Genomic DNA, 15,760 nt, shown 5'->3' with positions numbered 1-15,760 from the left:
ACAGGACAGGCTTGCATTTTGGACTCTTTCCAAGGCATTTCTGTTACACTTTCGCTACTACAGAAATAATAAAATAGAATAACAGATGGACTCTCTCCCACAGTCAGACCTGGTATTGAAGACACCTGGAGGATGTGTTGGTTAACTACACACATCTGCAAACCCATGCAGAACAACTGCTCTGTCCCTTTCCTGTGTTTAGAAAATGTAATGTCACTGTTCTGTTACAGATTAAAGTAATTATGACAGATTATCTGCAGAATTAAAAATGGGTTTCCAGTAATTCTTCAATTCCCTTCAACAACATTTGGCAAACAACCTTTAACTCCCTCACAAGAGTGAAGAATAAAGAATTTAAGAGAAAGACAGGCCATTCAACACAATGAAAAGGGTTGAAACACTGTTTAGGAAGGGTAATTACATGCCAATCAGGCATTTCGTTTCTTTATCGTAACACATCTAATTCTATAAGTCTGTTTTCTGTATCCATTATTTAGTCGCTTAACTGCCATTATAGATTATTTAGCCATGTCGCTTAATGATGACGTAACGCCCCAGTCTAACTTACCGTGTGCCGCTTCAAGTCCAGAAAAATAAGTTTTACTCCTTAAAAACAATCCGTCGAACCCGGAGTGTGAAGGAATTGGTAAGCTTTAAAGATAACGCGATGTTGATCAGTGATTATTTAAGCGTTTCTGTTTTCGTTTCGTCACAATTCATGGTTTTATTGTCAGTGTTTGGGTTGTGTTTCATTATTGCTAGCTAACCTGCTGTTGCAGGATATTTTCTGAATTGGGGTTAAAGTGGGCAATGATGCATGGAAAGAAAATTCATGCAAATACTCTGCAATATGTATGTTTTGTGATGACAGCTTCATATTTGTATCTAGTTTTCCCCCGAAGAATCTTTATATTCTCACCCAGCATGGGCAGCAGAGACTCACGTTCTGCTGCAAAGATGAGTGACTTTAAATGGGCTGAGACGAGTTTGCAGCACTTGATTTTCAAAGGAATAGTTACCCTGACTGTACACACCTTCAGTCATGATGCAGGTGTTCAAAGGATGTTGTTAAAAATGCAGCTTCTGTTGTGCTCAACTGAAACATGTGTTGGAATTTTAGCACGCCACTATGGTGGATCATTAGTGTCCATCTACTCTAAATGTCTCCATTTTCCTCAGCTGAGCCTTTACTTGGACTTAATGAGGGGTTGTTTTTCCAGTGCATTACTCAGCTTATAGAGCTGTAATAACATGGTTGCATCAAGTTGGACTCACAAGTTTCAGTTAAGTCATTAAACGCCCAAATGGCACTAAGAAAAAGTGGTGTTTAGTATTCCTGTTAAAGATGGGATTTATCAGCGATGTGAAAGTCTGAACTGGGTGATCTGCTGGTCTGATTCGCTAGTACAGCCTAAAACAAAAGTTTTCATCTTTTTTGTATTGAGCAGGAATGCACCAGACATCAGTACGGCCAGTCCACGTCCCATCTGAACCTGACTCCTCCTACTTCCTGCGGGTTGACTGGAGTGGGCGTGGCTTAGGCTGTGGCTTTGAGTTGCTGCTGACTGATGGACAGAATGCTTGGAGAGGAGATGGTAAAAATGTTAGCTAGTTTGACCTCTCAACCAGCCCGACATTTAGCGTGTTAGACACGGCAGATTTATGGTCACCTGCCGACCTCACCTGTCTGACCACACACACACACTGCTCACCTGGTATCATTATAGAGCCAGACTCAGAGGAAGATTTATTTTTGTTCTTCACTGTGTTTTTGTTGTCTTTATTAAACAATTTAAAAGTCTGAGCCTTCAAGAAGATGAGAATGTTTGTCTTTCTTTTAATGGCGGGTTGCAGAGAATCTAATTTTGACTGTAATGTTCATAATAACTTGATTTTTGTCTAAAATCCTTGTTTATACCTCTTTTCCTTGCATTGTTCTGTTCAGTTTGCTGCAGCGTCATTCTAGTGGTATTTTTCCTGATTATTTTTATAGTCAGTGAAGCAGCAGTGTGTCGGGAGGCTGAGGAACTGGAGATGCAGCCTGAGCGTTACATCCAGGACCTCCAGCAGGCGCTGACAGGAACGGAAAAATCCACCAACTACAGCTTCGTCCTGACGCCATCTCCTCCCAACAGCAGCTCCGCCGTCACGCTGGCCTACGAGAAGGTTCAGAGGGACATTTCTGTGAGTGTACCTGCAGTGGTTACAGCTATCTCTGCGTGATGTGTGAGGCTGAATGTGTTTATTTGTTCTGACTGTCTGCCAGTCAGGTCAGCAGATAATGCTGGCGTCAGATTTCTATTGACAAGCGCATCACTTCTGCTTAATCAGTTCTGGACTTAAACACAAAGCTTGTGCTGACAGAATGAAGAAAACTGTGTGGAAGTGTGAAAGTCTAATGTTATTTTATATATTTTAGATGCTAAACGTGCCTCAGCAGGTATATTATGTCATTTATGTTTGCATTGCAGACCTCATTTAGTAATAGATGGTAGAAATAGATTACCTACAACAATGGATTGCTCTGATCTCACTGACCTCATTGGCCCCAATACTGTGTATAAATTTACAGTGTTCCATCTGAACATTATATAACTAGTTCATTGTTCTGTGACCCTCATTAAAAGTTGTTTAAAGGTCAGTGTTTTTTTTTTTAAGCTGTTTCCATGTTAGTCGTTTAATTTTGGAGATGTGGAAGTTTCCAGTATGCTCTCGGGCTCATCGACCCATCAGAAGACTGTTTATCCACACGTAGGAGTCAGACCTTCATTCATTTTTGTTTTGGTAAAGTTATTTCCTGAAAATAGAGAAGGAAAATAAAAAATGGCAGGGAGAGATTTATCAGAAAAGTTTAGCTTTATTATCTTATGAGCAGCATGGACTTGTACGAAGGTCCAGAGGGTCATCCCTGGGGAGTTTCCTCCCCCCGCTTGTCATCACCTCTGGATACTCCTCCAGCAGCTCCAGTAAATTTTGGCTGCTCCAGCACCTCTGGCCCCCTTTGCTCTGATGCTACCAGCATTTTCACTCTACATATTATTACTCATCCCACCAACCTCATCCTCACGATCATGCAGATTATCTGCTGGCGCTGTTGGCTCAATCAAGCACGTGTCTTTTTATTATAAAATGTGAAGCCTTGCAGGAGTATTGGCCAATATTAGTCGAGAATTTCTGATTTGGTAAATGTGTGTACCAGTGTAGTTTTATTGTGCAAGAACATTATTAGGGAGGATGTGAGCAGCATGATAGTGTTAAGCAATGGAGTGAATAATCCCTGCTCGGGGGTCAGTCGTGTGAACACACACTTAACATTGAAACATAAAATCTGTGTTGGCGCAGTAGTTATGACAGCATGGAAACCTCAAAGCCTCGTCGTGGCAAAGGGGAAATAAATCCTCTCTAAAATGCGCCTTTAAAATAAGAGTGACAAAGAGTCAATTAAGAAAAGTTGCGTCATCCGAGGTGTTGGAGGGTTTCTCTCCCTCAATGTTCAATAAAAAAATGGAAAACTATAATTCATCTGCTGTTATGACTCATAATGAAAGGCCACGGACTAATGCCCGTCCATTGCCTTCAAATCATAGCTGCTGTTTAATGCTTTAAACAGTCAAAGACCCCCAAAATGAGTCTCTTAAACCCACACACAGGTGTTACCTGAGGTGGTTAGCATACCAGGAGAGTTTATGCTTGCACATTGTGTCGCGGCATCCGCCTGATGTTCAGCAGCATTGCACAGGGATGTAGAAAAGATATTCTTGATCCATTCATTCAAAATGCGGTGTGTCTGTGTGAGCCAGACAGAAACGGCGGTCATGGCTTCAAATCAGAGCAGAGACCAAATATCTGCTGGCATAAAATAAGGATAATCTCAGGTTTCTGCCACGTACATCAGATAACCAACAAGTACATAATGAATGGAACCACACAGGCAGGGAGAAGGTGCTGTGAACCTCAGGTCTGCAGATGACTCGAAATAAAATGACAATATTGCGTAAATCTCTGTCAAAGAGCAGGGTGGGGGACTAGTGCAGAATTGGGGAACCCCTGCATCGTGACCTGTGACTCGCCCATTTGTGACAACACATGATGTGTCGCCTCGTTGTCGTCAATAGACAAAGTTCAACCTCTGCAAAATGATCAAAACTTGAGGAAGTTGTCAGTTGAAGACCGTTAAACCACACAGTGAATGATTCGTGCTCTCATTTATCGTCAACAGTCTTTCTGTTTGCAGAAACCTCCCTGAAAAACCATCTCCTTTATATTTTGAAGCTAGGATTCCTGCATTGAATTTGCCTTTTAAACAGACCAAATGATTTTAGATTTGAGCTTTCTGTGCTGTGCTGGAAAGGCCCATACTTTCACATCCACATCTAGTGACGACATTACCAGTCATCACCTCTGTTCTGGTTCCCACTCTCACCCGCTTTGACTGTAAATCTAGGTGGAGCTACTTTTGGACCTCTGCTCAGACTATCCTGGAGTTAATTGGCGTGACTGAGCGAGTCCAAAACGGCTTTTGAAACAGTAGCGTCTCTATGACGATATGCAAAAACCCTGCTCGGCCAACGCGGTCTGGCTAAGAGTATCCCAGACCGGTAAACACCATCAAGCTCTGACCACTAGAGTAACTGGTTTTCACATGAACAGCCAGGTGACATGTGAGCAACGTGCGTGTGTGCACATAATCGTGTTTCATTTTAAAGTGGCAAAACTGAGAGTTTGGGAGGAGGCTGAAGTGGTAGTTTCTTTTAAAATGGGTATTTATTTAACAGTAGAGGTGGTAAAGTGATGGAAAAATAGAGACAAATAAGCCAAATGATCCCAGAATAAACTTAAAAGGCATGAATGATGGAGCAGAGGACAGATAAGGAGGGCAGTTGACCCTCTCTTCACCTCTGAGGTGTTGCCCTCAGTGAAGTATATCGGCCTTGGTTCAGCAGTTTGTATAGAACCTCGAAGTGTCCAGATGTTGAATCCACTGTCTTTAGTGATCCTCCATCTTCTCTGACAACAGCTCAGATGACCTGACCTTCTGGATAGTTTCAGTGAAGTTTTATCTCCGTTCTTTCCCAGTCACACCTGCAGAAGCACAGCTGCACCTCCCAGTAAAGGTCACTTATTTAAAGAGTTAATGGGCCTGAGAGGTCAGCGGTGATATAGTTGCTCTTCTGCAGCTTATCTCTTTGCAAACATGGACATGCCAGTAAACCTGCATCTCCTAGGCAACAGTTGTGTGCTATCAATGAAAAGGTCAAGAGAGGGGCAGGAAAAAGTCTTACTTAAAATGGGGCATTCTCATTCATTATTCACGATACTAATGTCGCAAACTGCTTTTAGTCGGAATTGCACTTCCCTTTTTTTAAATAAAAAATGTTTCATTGTTTTAATGACATGACCAGCACTTTCTTTTATTTCCAAATGATGTGTGTACCAACAGTAACTGCATTTTCATCAATACATAGGTTTTAAAAAATAATTAAGTTACTTATTAAGTTAGAGTCCTGTGATAGGGGAGAAGCCACTGAATCGAATGGTACCAAAGAGTTTGTGGATTAAAATAACTCCCATCTATTGTGATATGTATACCCTCTTTTTTAAGTGTGTGGGGGTGTGGGTACCTCTACAAGGCTTCAGGGTGATAAGTAGGTCTGAAACTGATTTATTGTGTCCTTGCTTTAAGTTCAGGATGGGCTCTGTGCTGCTGAAAGCCATCCCAGAGCCAACGGAGGCAGTGAGGGAGTTACTGGTCCACAGTCTCCAGAGGGGAAACGCTTTGGAACGCCACAACAGCAAACTTGAAGAGGAGAACCAAAGATTGATTGAAGAACATCAACGCATCACTGCTGAGTAAATACATTTATCACCAAATCCCTTAAACCAGACTGGGATTAGAGATTCTCCCATCTCATCTTGTAATTTTACAAATATGCTCGTCAAACCCAGTGCTGGTCATCGCATGGAGCCTTTTTTATTATGCACGTGTATAAGTTAACTACCCTGACTGTAAATTTGACAGTACTTCTAGTCATTACAGGACCTACCGTGCACAGGATCTGGCTACTCACTCGTGCGCTTCAATTACGTCATGTTTTCTAACCTGGTGCCTCAGACGGTTTCAGCGTCTGACATGTGATGGAATCCTGCGCAGCTCCCCACGAATGGGGGAGATTAGTAGTAGAGTTTTCTAAAAACCATTACTTGAGTTATTACCCGACTCTTGTAACACGGTGTGTGTGTGGGGGTGTGGGGGAGGGAGACTCAGAGTGCTGCTAATGTGAGTCCATTAGTGCCAGAGGGGCCCCCGCGAGTCACATGGCCACCTGAATTCATGACGTAATTTCATGTAAAGGTTGCATTTCTGTGAATACACTTATTTCAGCCTCCATTTCACAGCATACTTTTATCCAAGACAATATAAAAATGGGTAAATGAGTTAATAATTCACTCTACATAAGGCTGTGGATTGGCCTCAAGAAGATCCATAGCTGATAAAAATATTAGTTATATTGATGGACACAAACAGTGTGGTGTATTTTTTGGTAGATCCTGTAGTGTGAGGGTGGACAATCAACCTATATTTTAAGGTGGTGAAACAGCTCTGGCGAAGAAAAGAGAGGCTGTGGAGTTGCAGCAGGGTTGTGATTCATGTTTTTGTAATCAGACGCTCGACTGCACTATCCATCACTGATTAGCGGCGATGTGTTTCGTGGCCAGTTGGAAACCTTTGTATACTTTTCATGATGGCTAGGAAATGATTTTTAGGCTGGAACAAAAAATACATGTGAATTTGAACACCGAGCCCTTTCAGACTGTCTTTTATTTGTTTATTTGTTTATGATTCAGACTGAAACATTATGCAGGCGATAAAGAAGCCCTGGAGGCCGAGCTGTACTCTCGATTCGTCCTGGTTCTGAATGAAAAGAAAGCAAAAATCCGTTCTCTACAGCAAAACATCACACGACTACAGGAGGCAAGGTACACATCTGGGTCCAAATATGTCCATTTTAACATTTAGCCACATTAAATTTCTTTATCAGTGATGCTGAACTGGATCCTGGATCTGTATTTTATCTTTAGCGCCGATAAACAACAAAAGAAGGATTCGGTAAAATGCGACCAATCAGCAGGCCAGGAGCAGGACGAATATGGCGGGAGCACTGACGAGGAGCCAGGGGACGCCCGGGAGACGGCAGCCTCTGCTTCCCTTCCCCCAGGTCAGATCTCCATCTTTGAACGGTTGCTAGAAAGTTGTTGTTTGTACAGGTGAGAGGAGCATAACTCACATTAGCCTTCGCTAGCTTTGGGAAAACACCTGGACAGCAGTAACGTGGCTTACATCAGGGTTCTGAATAATTAGTCCCGTGGAGTTATCAAAACAAGGAAAAATAAGAGTGTACTCCGCTGTTGTCGTGGCAGCCGAGCCTGTTTGCACCATCGTATGCCCAGAAACTAACGATGACATCAGCTGTTATGTAACGCAGCGGCGGGCCCCTGCGAACCGACACCTCAGAACACCTTTTAATGCAACCAGCTTCTAACGGCCACGTTGCACTTCATCAGGCTCCCGAGGGCCTGAGCCTGATTGATGCCACACCGCAGTAAGGATGGATGTATGGCCCGTACGTGGGCGATACGCTACATTACAGGCAGAACATAAGTTACCTGTAATGGTGAAAGGATTTATTATTTTTATATTTTTTTCTTCTCTCTCAGCTGTTTATGGTCCTGATTTTTCCACTTTCTCACACTCGTGTTGTCAGAGCAACCCGTAGTAGGATTTGTATGTACGTCAGGGCTTTTTTTTTTTCCTTTTTCTCAGCGATGTAGGCGCTGGGTTGTCTCCTTGTGATGGCGAAGATCTTGCGTGGCTTTGTGTTGTTTCTGTTGCCATGGCAATGAGTCAGACGGCCGCTCGTTTGAGCCACTGGAGATGAAAATGAGGGATGTTTCTGTGAATTTGTGGTTTCATTTTGTGGGTTTGGGTGTGTATATGCTGCTACTGTCTACAGCCTTTTATCACTGAACTTAAATTGTCCCTAATTCTAATGAAGCAGAGATTTCTATTTACGAGCGTTTTTTTTCTGCGATTTGGCTGTTTTAGATTTGAATCAGACAAGATTTATTTTGTTAATACATAAAACCTTCAACTGCAATCATACCCAACTAATTAAATGCAATTTAATAAGCTGATGGAATGTCAGTTAGATGTCAGTTTTTCACCTCGAACTGCAGTTGAATGCAAATTAATTTAAAAGAGGGAGATTTTACACACTTCCAGCTGAAAACAACAGTAACGCTAGTTAAAAAGGAATAAAATCATATCTGAGGCAGTGTTAGTCATTCTTATTCAAGCTGAAATTTCCAATGACGCACTCACCTGTTCCAAACAGAACATTAGGGCATTTTGAAAGCAAGACAGAGAAACCAGCTGTGGGTTTCGTCATAGTTTATCTCAGCTTTCTTTCCTTTTGTTTCGGAAGTCATTTGAGTTTAAAAGGAAACCTTTGTAAAGTACTGTAAAGTCACATAAAACGGGGTGTAGAGCAGACGAGGTGGACTCATCGGGTAACTTTAGAACCTCCACGTTCTGCCATTATCCCTCTCTGAGTAGCTTCAGGCACTGTGATCTGCCATCTCTGGAGAACCTTCTGCCTTCGTGATGTTCCATAAACTTGTTCCAAGCTCCTTTACTTTTAAGGACAGAATTAGATGGATTTCGCGGTGGAAGGGAAAAAACAGAGGAGCCTTCACTAACAGATGCTCTAGATGTGGCCGCTGCCGCCTCTCAGACTCATTTCGACATTTCGCTGTCGAGCTGCTGCGAGTTACGTAACAGCAGGTTTGTCTCGAACCCTCTGGAGCTCTGCAGGAAGTCATCCTCTCATGTGTAGCGCTAATGTTAACATGTTCTACTCGGTAATATGGCCATTGTGAGCTTGTTAGCATCCAGAAGCTCGTTTAGCTTTAAGTATATCACTGACAGCTCAAATATCAGCAAAAAAATCAAGTAACTTCATCAAAATTTTAGTTATTTGTTTTGTATATTTTACTGTCAGTTCTGGTTCATGAGTCTTTGGTGTTTATTTACTGTGTCTAATGTCACGTCAACACTCCTCTCTCTCAGAGGCCTCTGCTGAGGGCCCGCTGGACGACAGCTTGAAGGACATCACCGACGTGGCCCCTTGTCGCAAACGTCGCTTTCGCCACGTCCCGGCCCCCCAGCCTGAAGTCAAACGACCCCAACGCCCCCAGAAAAGGAGGTAAACTGGGACCATTTGTTAAATTTACCGTTTGTTTTGGAATTTGTTTTGACAATGTGTAAAAACCAGTTCCGCCTACATAACTAGTCGTTTCTTTATGGTGACAGTAAAGGCCTCTCTTGGAATAGTTTACTGCTGCTGGAGCTTGTCAACTCTTCTCGCTGTAATCCTGAAACATATGAATGGAATCGGAGCGTTACACCATCTACTTCAAATAGGCTGCAAAAATCAGACAGTGAATGTAGTTGGATGGATTCATAACAACAGAAAACCACAGACACAACCACAAAACGTGCAGTTAGTATTTGGTGTCATCAAGTTAAAAAAAACCAAACCATTAAATGTGAAGAAGATAGTGCTTTTTGTGTAAATTATTTTCCGAGAGCCTTAACTAAACTTTAAAAATCATCATTAATGATGACTTCAGCTCTAGTCTCACCTTTCTAATACGTTGATTAACCTTTCTTCTGATTAGCTAGTTGATTCTATTGTTTCATGATACTTGATATTATTGAATCTCTTTATTCGTATCATTTCTAACAACACACAGTGAGGATTTTGGTCCATTTAACCCAGCACTTGTGATCCCAGATCACTTCAGTGAACCCATTTCTTTGATGTAGCTGAGAGTTTAAAGCTGTGTTAGCGGCAGGAGGTTCGCTCTTGACGCAGGACCGATAAAAGGATGAGCAGCAGGTTGACCTCCTTCTAGTTTCCACCCGCGTCTCCGTCCGCAGAGATCAAGCAGCTGCACACCTTTAGGGCGGCAATGAATTCGCAGCATTCCTGTCCGAGAGAATATCGAATTCAGCTCTCTCGGTGTTTATTGGCGATGAAAGGGCAGCGTTGTCCTGCAGGTTTATGATTTCTGCCGCCGGTTGGTTGTATCTGTTTCATCCTCTCAAACACATGCCTGCCAGCTTTAGGCAGAGCAGCTGCTGATGACTGAGCTGGTAGAGTTAGCCTGAGGAGGAAAGACCTTTTCCACTATGGACCTTTATGGGAAGAGACAGGTCCACTAATGAGGCAGTGGAAAACATCAGGAGGCTGCTTCAGGTAACTAGATTAGATTCAAACATCAGTGTTCACCCAGAAATGTCCCAGATACTGAGGAGTTATCTTCTCCATAGACATGTCAAACAGCTCTCTCTGGTTAGGACCATTTATCTTTGTGTATAATCTTCCAAACCCCAGATTGGATGTTGTTGAATGTTGCTCTGATATTCCTGGGAGGTCCACGGCCCGAACTGGGATGCCAAAGTCAGTGACTGGTCTCAAAGATACAGTCACTCTTTCTTTGAATTCTGTCCTGACTCCACATTTAAAGCCTCACAATACGTGCGCCCCTGTTGCCATACCCCCCACGAGCGTCTGGTTTTTTAAGTGTGGCCGTTCAGGGAGGCTCTCAAAGACAAGTAGCTGCAGTCTTCCAGCACTGGTTGAACATACCGGTTCCAAACTTCTCTGTGTGGCAGCCGCTGTGAGCCATGCCACATGCAGATGGTCGTGAGCGATGCCAGTTATCCCCCAGCTGCTGTCGCCGTTCGGTAGCGGCGCCCGTTACCAATCCTGCTGCGGCAAGACGCAGCTTTTAGCCAGTTAGCCGCTTGCGGTTGGCTGGATGTTTGATCGCTGCAGAGGCTGCTCCCCTTCTGAGCTGGCAAACAGCTGACGCTAAAGAGAAGCCTTTGTCTGAGATGTAAATGTGGGGGGTTCAGGACTGCTGGCAGTGCTACTCTTGGGTATTTTTTTTTTCCTCTGCTGTTTATCTTCGTCTGTTACTTCCATGTTTTCATATATACAGGTCATCCATAGTGAGAGGCAGGAGAAGGAGCAGGAAATGAGGAGATCTCCGGAGCCTGGGGAGAATTAAAAGGAGGCCACAAAATTGAAGACAAAGATGACTAATTATATTAGTTGCTCAGCAAATGGGGAGATGTTTGGATCTGTAGCTGCTGGGTTGTGGTTAGCGCTGCGTAAAGAGTGGAAGCAGGATGGAGTTGCTTGCCTATTTTTTTGACTGACATGTTTTATGTTCTGTGTTTAACCTGTACACAAACACACAGGAAAGTAAGAGTTTGTGGTTTCTGAGGAGCTGCAGCTGCGGCCGAAGCCGTAACCACGCGGCCTCTTGGGTTTCTTTGTCACGTTGAGATCTGTCTGCTTTGCCCTCATCATACCTGCACAGATGCCAGAATGCGCTTAGTGACCAAATCTGGCAACCAAATTTCTGGCAAAGCTGCGTTTGGTTGAAACCCACGTGTTTGTTAAGACTTCTCGGACTCTCAACAATGAGCTGTTATGTGATGCATCAACGTTTTGGCCCTCCGCTTGAATTATTTCCACATTCAGAGAAAACATTCCTGGCTTGTCACTTGATTGTTCAGGCTCTCCAGACTGTCAGCCTTAATTTATCAAGGATAAGCCAGTTTGGTAGATGAGTCAAAGCAGTGTAAAATTTACAGGGTAAACTAGACATTTCAATAAAGTAACCAAAAAGCAGATCCGTTAAAGCTTCCACACACAGCGAGTGGGCGTGTGGCAAGATTTTAAAGATCCTCTCAAAACCTCTCATCTGAAGTCTACAGGATCACGCAGCTGCTCATAGTTTTATCCTGATGTAATTCTGAACTGAGTCATGTTGATGTTTCTTTTACTTTTGGTTCTGCCTTGTCAGGAACTGCTACTTTATTGATTTGATACAACACTGCTGAGATGCATTTAAATATCACATCTGGATTATTATCATGCACTCAAAGGGATTAAAGTTTGAATCCCAGATTCGGGCCTTCCTCTGTGCAGTTTTTTTTTTTTTTTTGGTCTACATGGCCAACACTACACAAATTTCATTACATCCAAAAACACGTTAGGTTAAGTTTTAGTCAGTATCCTTGACTCAAGGACTGCATTGATCCCTGGGTGATAGGCAGTGGATGTCCAGTGGTCCACCAGGATTGGTTGAATGCAGAAGTCACATCTTTGTTTATGTGGCCTATGAAGTCATCTATACCTCTTACCATTTTTTAAATCATTGGAAAAACACTTCCTTCACTGCGCTAAGCTAAACTAAGCTAAGCTAATCTATTGAAAACATTACCCCTCTTTTGGGCTGATTTGTGGGAATCGGTTGATCTGTTCATCTTCAGATTGTGTGGCGCCATTTAAAATGTCCTTGGTGTGTGTTTGTGCGTGTCCTAACTCGGAGAGCTGTTTCCCATGAAAAGAACCTCCCCGTGTAAAGCATTCACACACTCGTCCTCCCTCAAACGCTGGCTCTGTAAACTATCAAACGTTGCTCTGAGGCATCACGGTTAATCACTGCAAGACTGGTAGAGTGTTGTTGGGTTGCCTTTCATGGTATCTTGTTGTTTAGCTTGTTGAGATGCTTCCTTGTTTTAGATGTTTGGAATTTAGCGTTAACAGATATGGAAAGGGTTTATCGGTGTTTATGTCATAAAATGCTTCATAGAAACAGAAATGCACCCCCCCCATCCCTTGTTTTATGAATCCAAATACTGGAAAACTTAATGTTTCCAGGCCTTTGAACCTAATCCTCAAAACATCAACCTGTCTTTCATCGAAATGCTGCCAGCTGTAGTAGACGTAGCTTCACTCTGAGGGTTGAGATGACAGATGAAGGCTGCGCAGGAACCCGGGGTCAACCCTGTGTAATGTCTGTTGATGTCCACGTCCGGGGTAATCTGGAGCATGTGCGGTTTGCAGCTGCTCCAACAGTAGTGCAAACCTCAGGGTGGAAGAAGTCCTGCTGCGGTGCTTCAGCCACCGTTAGCCCTGCAGGTACGCATCACATCTGGGCGTGCAGCGTTAAACCAACCCGTCCAGAGCTTTAGAGCAGAGACAATGCCAGGTGGGGTTTTGTTGCCTATTCTACCTGTTTTGGCTCCCTTCTCATCAGCTACGTAGCTGGCGAGGGCTTCCCACAATGATGCGATGGGCCGCTCTCTAGGATCCATTTCTGATGTGAGGACCGTTCAATAGATTAAATTTATAAAATAAAACTATAGCAGAGTAAAGGTTAGGTTACTTGTCTGTGCTTGAGTCACCACCAATTATGTTCCGGTTCGCCAAGTACGCCAACTTTCAACTTCGCTCCAGGTTTCCACGGATGTTTACCTGCCCCACTGGTTTTATCAAGTACGCCTCAAATTTGACTTGTGTGGACACGGTACAGGCAGGAAATCCCATAATGCATTTCACTGTGGCCATGAACAACGGTAGTGAGGGTGGAGACTACCAGCTCTGCCTCGACCTAATCAAAAAATCATCTTGACAATATGATTCTTTGCATTTTTGTGCACTGAACCTTTAAATGACATTGGCTTTAGTCATATTCTTCAGACACAGATGGAAACGATCCCGCTCTAAGCTGAGACCACTGTTTAGAGCCTTAAGCCACACACCAGCATGGTATTGGTGTCACCAGACCTTTTAAGAAGGTCAGCTTTCAGGGTGGAAGCCACTCGTTACATCCTCTGGTCTCCGGTGGTCCCCCAAAGCAGCATAGAACTGCCCCCTCTCCTCCCCACATCTCTGCTTTCCTCTTAACTGGTTCCAGCAGTGCAGCATGTTTGTCATACAGGAATCATTTAAACATCAGAGCCCGGCTCCCTTCTGATTCCTCACACCAGCGTCCTCGTTCTCATTCAGCTAATCATCTCAGTTTGGAGGAAGAATGTCCCTCTTGCATACTCTCTTTTTTCAAGTTCTTTGAAAAGTACCCCAGTGTGGTTTTCTGGATTGCTGGTGGTCTTTCCTGGTCAACGTGGATTACCATCATCACTCTGCGGGGGGGCATTTGTTGGTGTTTCATGATGAATGGTTGTCAGCAGGGCGAAGGAACATTTTAGCTGTTCTTTACAAGGGATTACTATTGAACTAATGCAAACTAGGCTTTTTATTTGTTTTCCCATCGAGCTGGTGGAAGTTGTGCATAGTGACCTCGAGTCAAACCACTTTCTTAAGATGAGAGGTGAACAGTAACAACAGGCATGCAAAGATGTAAAAAAAACAAACATTAATCCAACCATTTCAGAGGATATACATTTGTTTGGTGAGCGTCCACTCACGGTCAATTAGCTTTGCACCAAGAGATAAGTTGGGTCCCAAATCACTGCTCTCTAATCTGCGTTGGCAGCGGAGTCGAGGGGACTGTAAAGTGAAATTCCTCATACGTAGACTGAAAACCCTCTCGGGCCTCCTGCTCAACAGCAAAGGATGACGATAGGTCGCATCGGTTCGCGTCTACTTTTGACAATGCACTATGGGATACCTGGAGTAGAACAATCCGCCTCATCTCAAAATGGCATGCTCCTTAATTAGTGCATGAAAGAGGGAAAAGGGAGTGATTTAGGAGGCATGGGTGGATGGATGGAAGGAAGATGGCTAACCTAGCGTTTAGCCTGTAACCCGTGAGTCTTGTCTCAGAGTAGTTTAAGCCTCTGCTTAAGCCCATGTCCAGTTTTCTGGCCTGATGGCTTCACACCATGTTTAATCAGAGGTGGTAATGTTGAGCCTCTGCGCTGAGACACAAGGAGAACATAAAACACACAGGTAGCCAGTCCAGCATTTGATGTGGACTCCTGAAGAAGGGGGTCGCAGCTGTAATTGCACACCCACACACATACAGGTATGAAAGCTGTCCATGTGTTTCCAGTCTTACTTCTTACGGGCTACATGATACACTTCCCGTCTCAACAGGAAAACTCCCATAAACCGGCTTCATTAGCCCACTGACCCGTTCTCTCTTTCTGTCTCCTGTGTGTGTGTGTGTGTGTGTGTGTTTTGAACAGACCCGACCCCCCTGGAGGATCCAGTAAGCACCAGACTCCCCAGCGCTCTACAGATGCTGCAGCAGAAAGTCCTGACACTGAAGACCTATTTGAAGATTTTTGATCCTCCCTTTCTAAGTGAAAGGAAGAAAAAAAAAGTTTTAGTCATTAGTTTTTAATGTCGATCTTAAATATGTGTATTAAGGTTTGGATTGATTGGGAAATTGCAAGGTGCCAGGAAGTTTTACCACTCAAAGAGCTTCACCTCAAGTCTTAAAGATTTGCAAGAAGATAATGTTTCCATTGGTTCCGTAAATGCCTGTAAACTACTGAAGGATCCTCAGGGACCAGTACCACTGCCCAACTCAAGTGCAGTTTTTAAAGTAGCCTGAAGCTTCAGGGAGACGTGTTTTCAATTCTGAGAACAAAACTATTATTTTATGCAGCTCATGAACTAATAAAAAGTGTGTTTTTAAAAAAAAAAAAGAATTCTTTATTATTTTTGTATAAATGGAGTTTGTAGTTTGTGGCGTCTGCAGTGGTTGAAGAGCAGGTTTCAGTCGAGGTCCGACAGCCATGAAAGAACGTGAGCTGTATCAGTGGAGGCCAGGAACCTCAGCAGAGGACTCTCCATGACAAAGAACCCCCCCCCCAGACCCCCTCAACATTTTGCTGACTCGGGTGGACATTGTGGCCAACTACCAGTAC

General features: G+C 43.5%; 1 protein-coding gene across 2 annotated transcripts; it reads left to right on the top strand.

The window, feature by feature from the left end:
• Positions 1–337: 337 nt before the first annotated feature.
• Positions 338–15,541, top strand: xrcc4 (X-ray repair complementing defective repair in Chinese hamster cells 4). 2 transcript variants are annotated; one of them, XM_057019017.1, is made up of 8 exons: positions 338–646; positions 1,449–1,595; positions 1,994–2,184; positions 5,684–5,850; positions 6,847–6,978; positions 7,081–7,217; positions 9,128–9,263; positions 15,074–15,541. In XM_057019017.1, exons 2-8 carry the CDS (start codon positions 1,451–1,453, stop codon positions 15,174–15,176), a joined length of 1,011 nt encoding a protein of 336 aa, XP_056874997.1. In that variant the 5' UTR covers positions 338–646; positions 1,449–1,450; the 3' UTR covers positions 15,177–15,541. The 2 variants fall into 2 exon arrangements, with proteins under 2 accessions (XP_056874997.1, XP_056874998.1); XM_057019018.1 differs by lacking the exon at positions 15,074–15,541 and adding an exon at positions 11,068–12,040.
• Positions 15,542–15,760: the final 219 nt, after the last annotated feature.

The sequence above is a fragment of the Takifugu flavidus genome, chromosome 20 (assembly GCF_003711565.1).
Source record: "Takifugu flavidus isolate HTHZ2018 chromosome 20, ASM371156v2, whole genome shotgun sequence".
In the NCBI taxonomy this organism is placed as follows: domain Eukaryota; kingdom Metazoa; phylum Chordata; class Actinopteri; order Tetraodontiformes; family Tetraodontidae; genus Takifugu; species Takifugu flavidus.
Note: the sequence above shows the minus strand (reverse complement) of the source record. Positions and strands in the feature narration are given on the sequence as shown.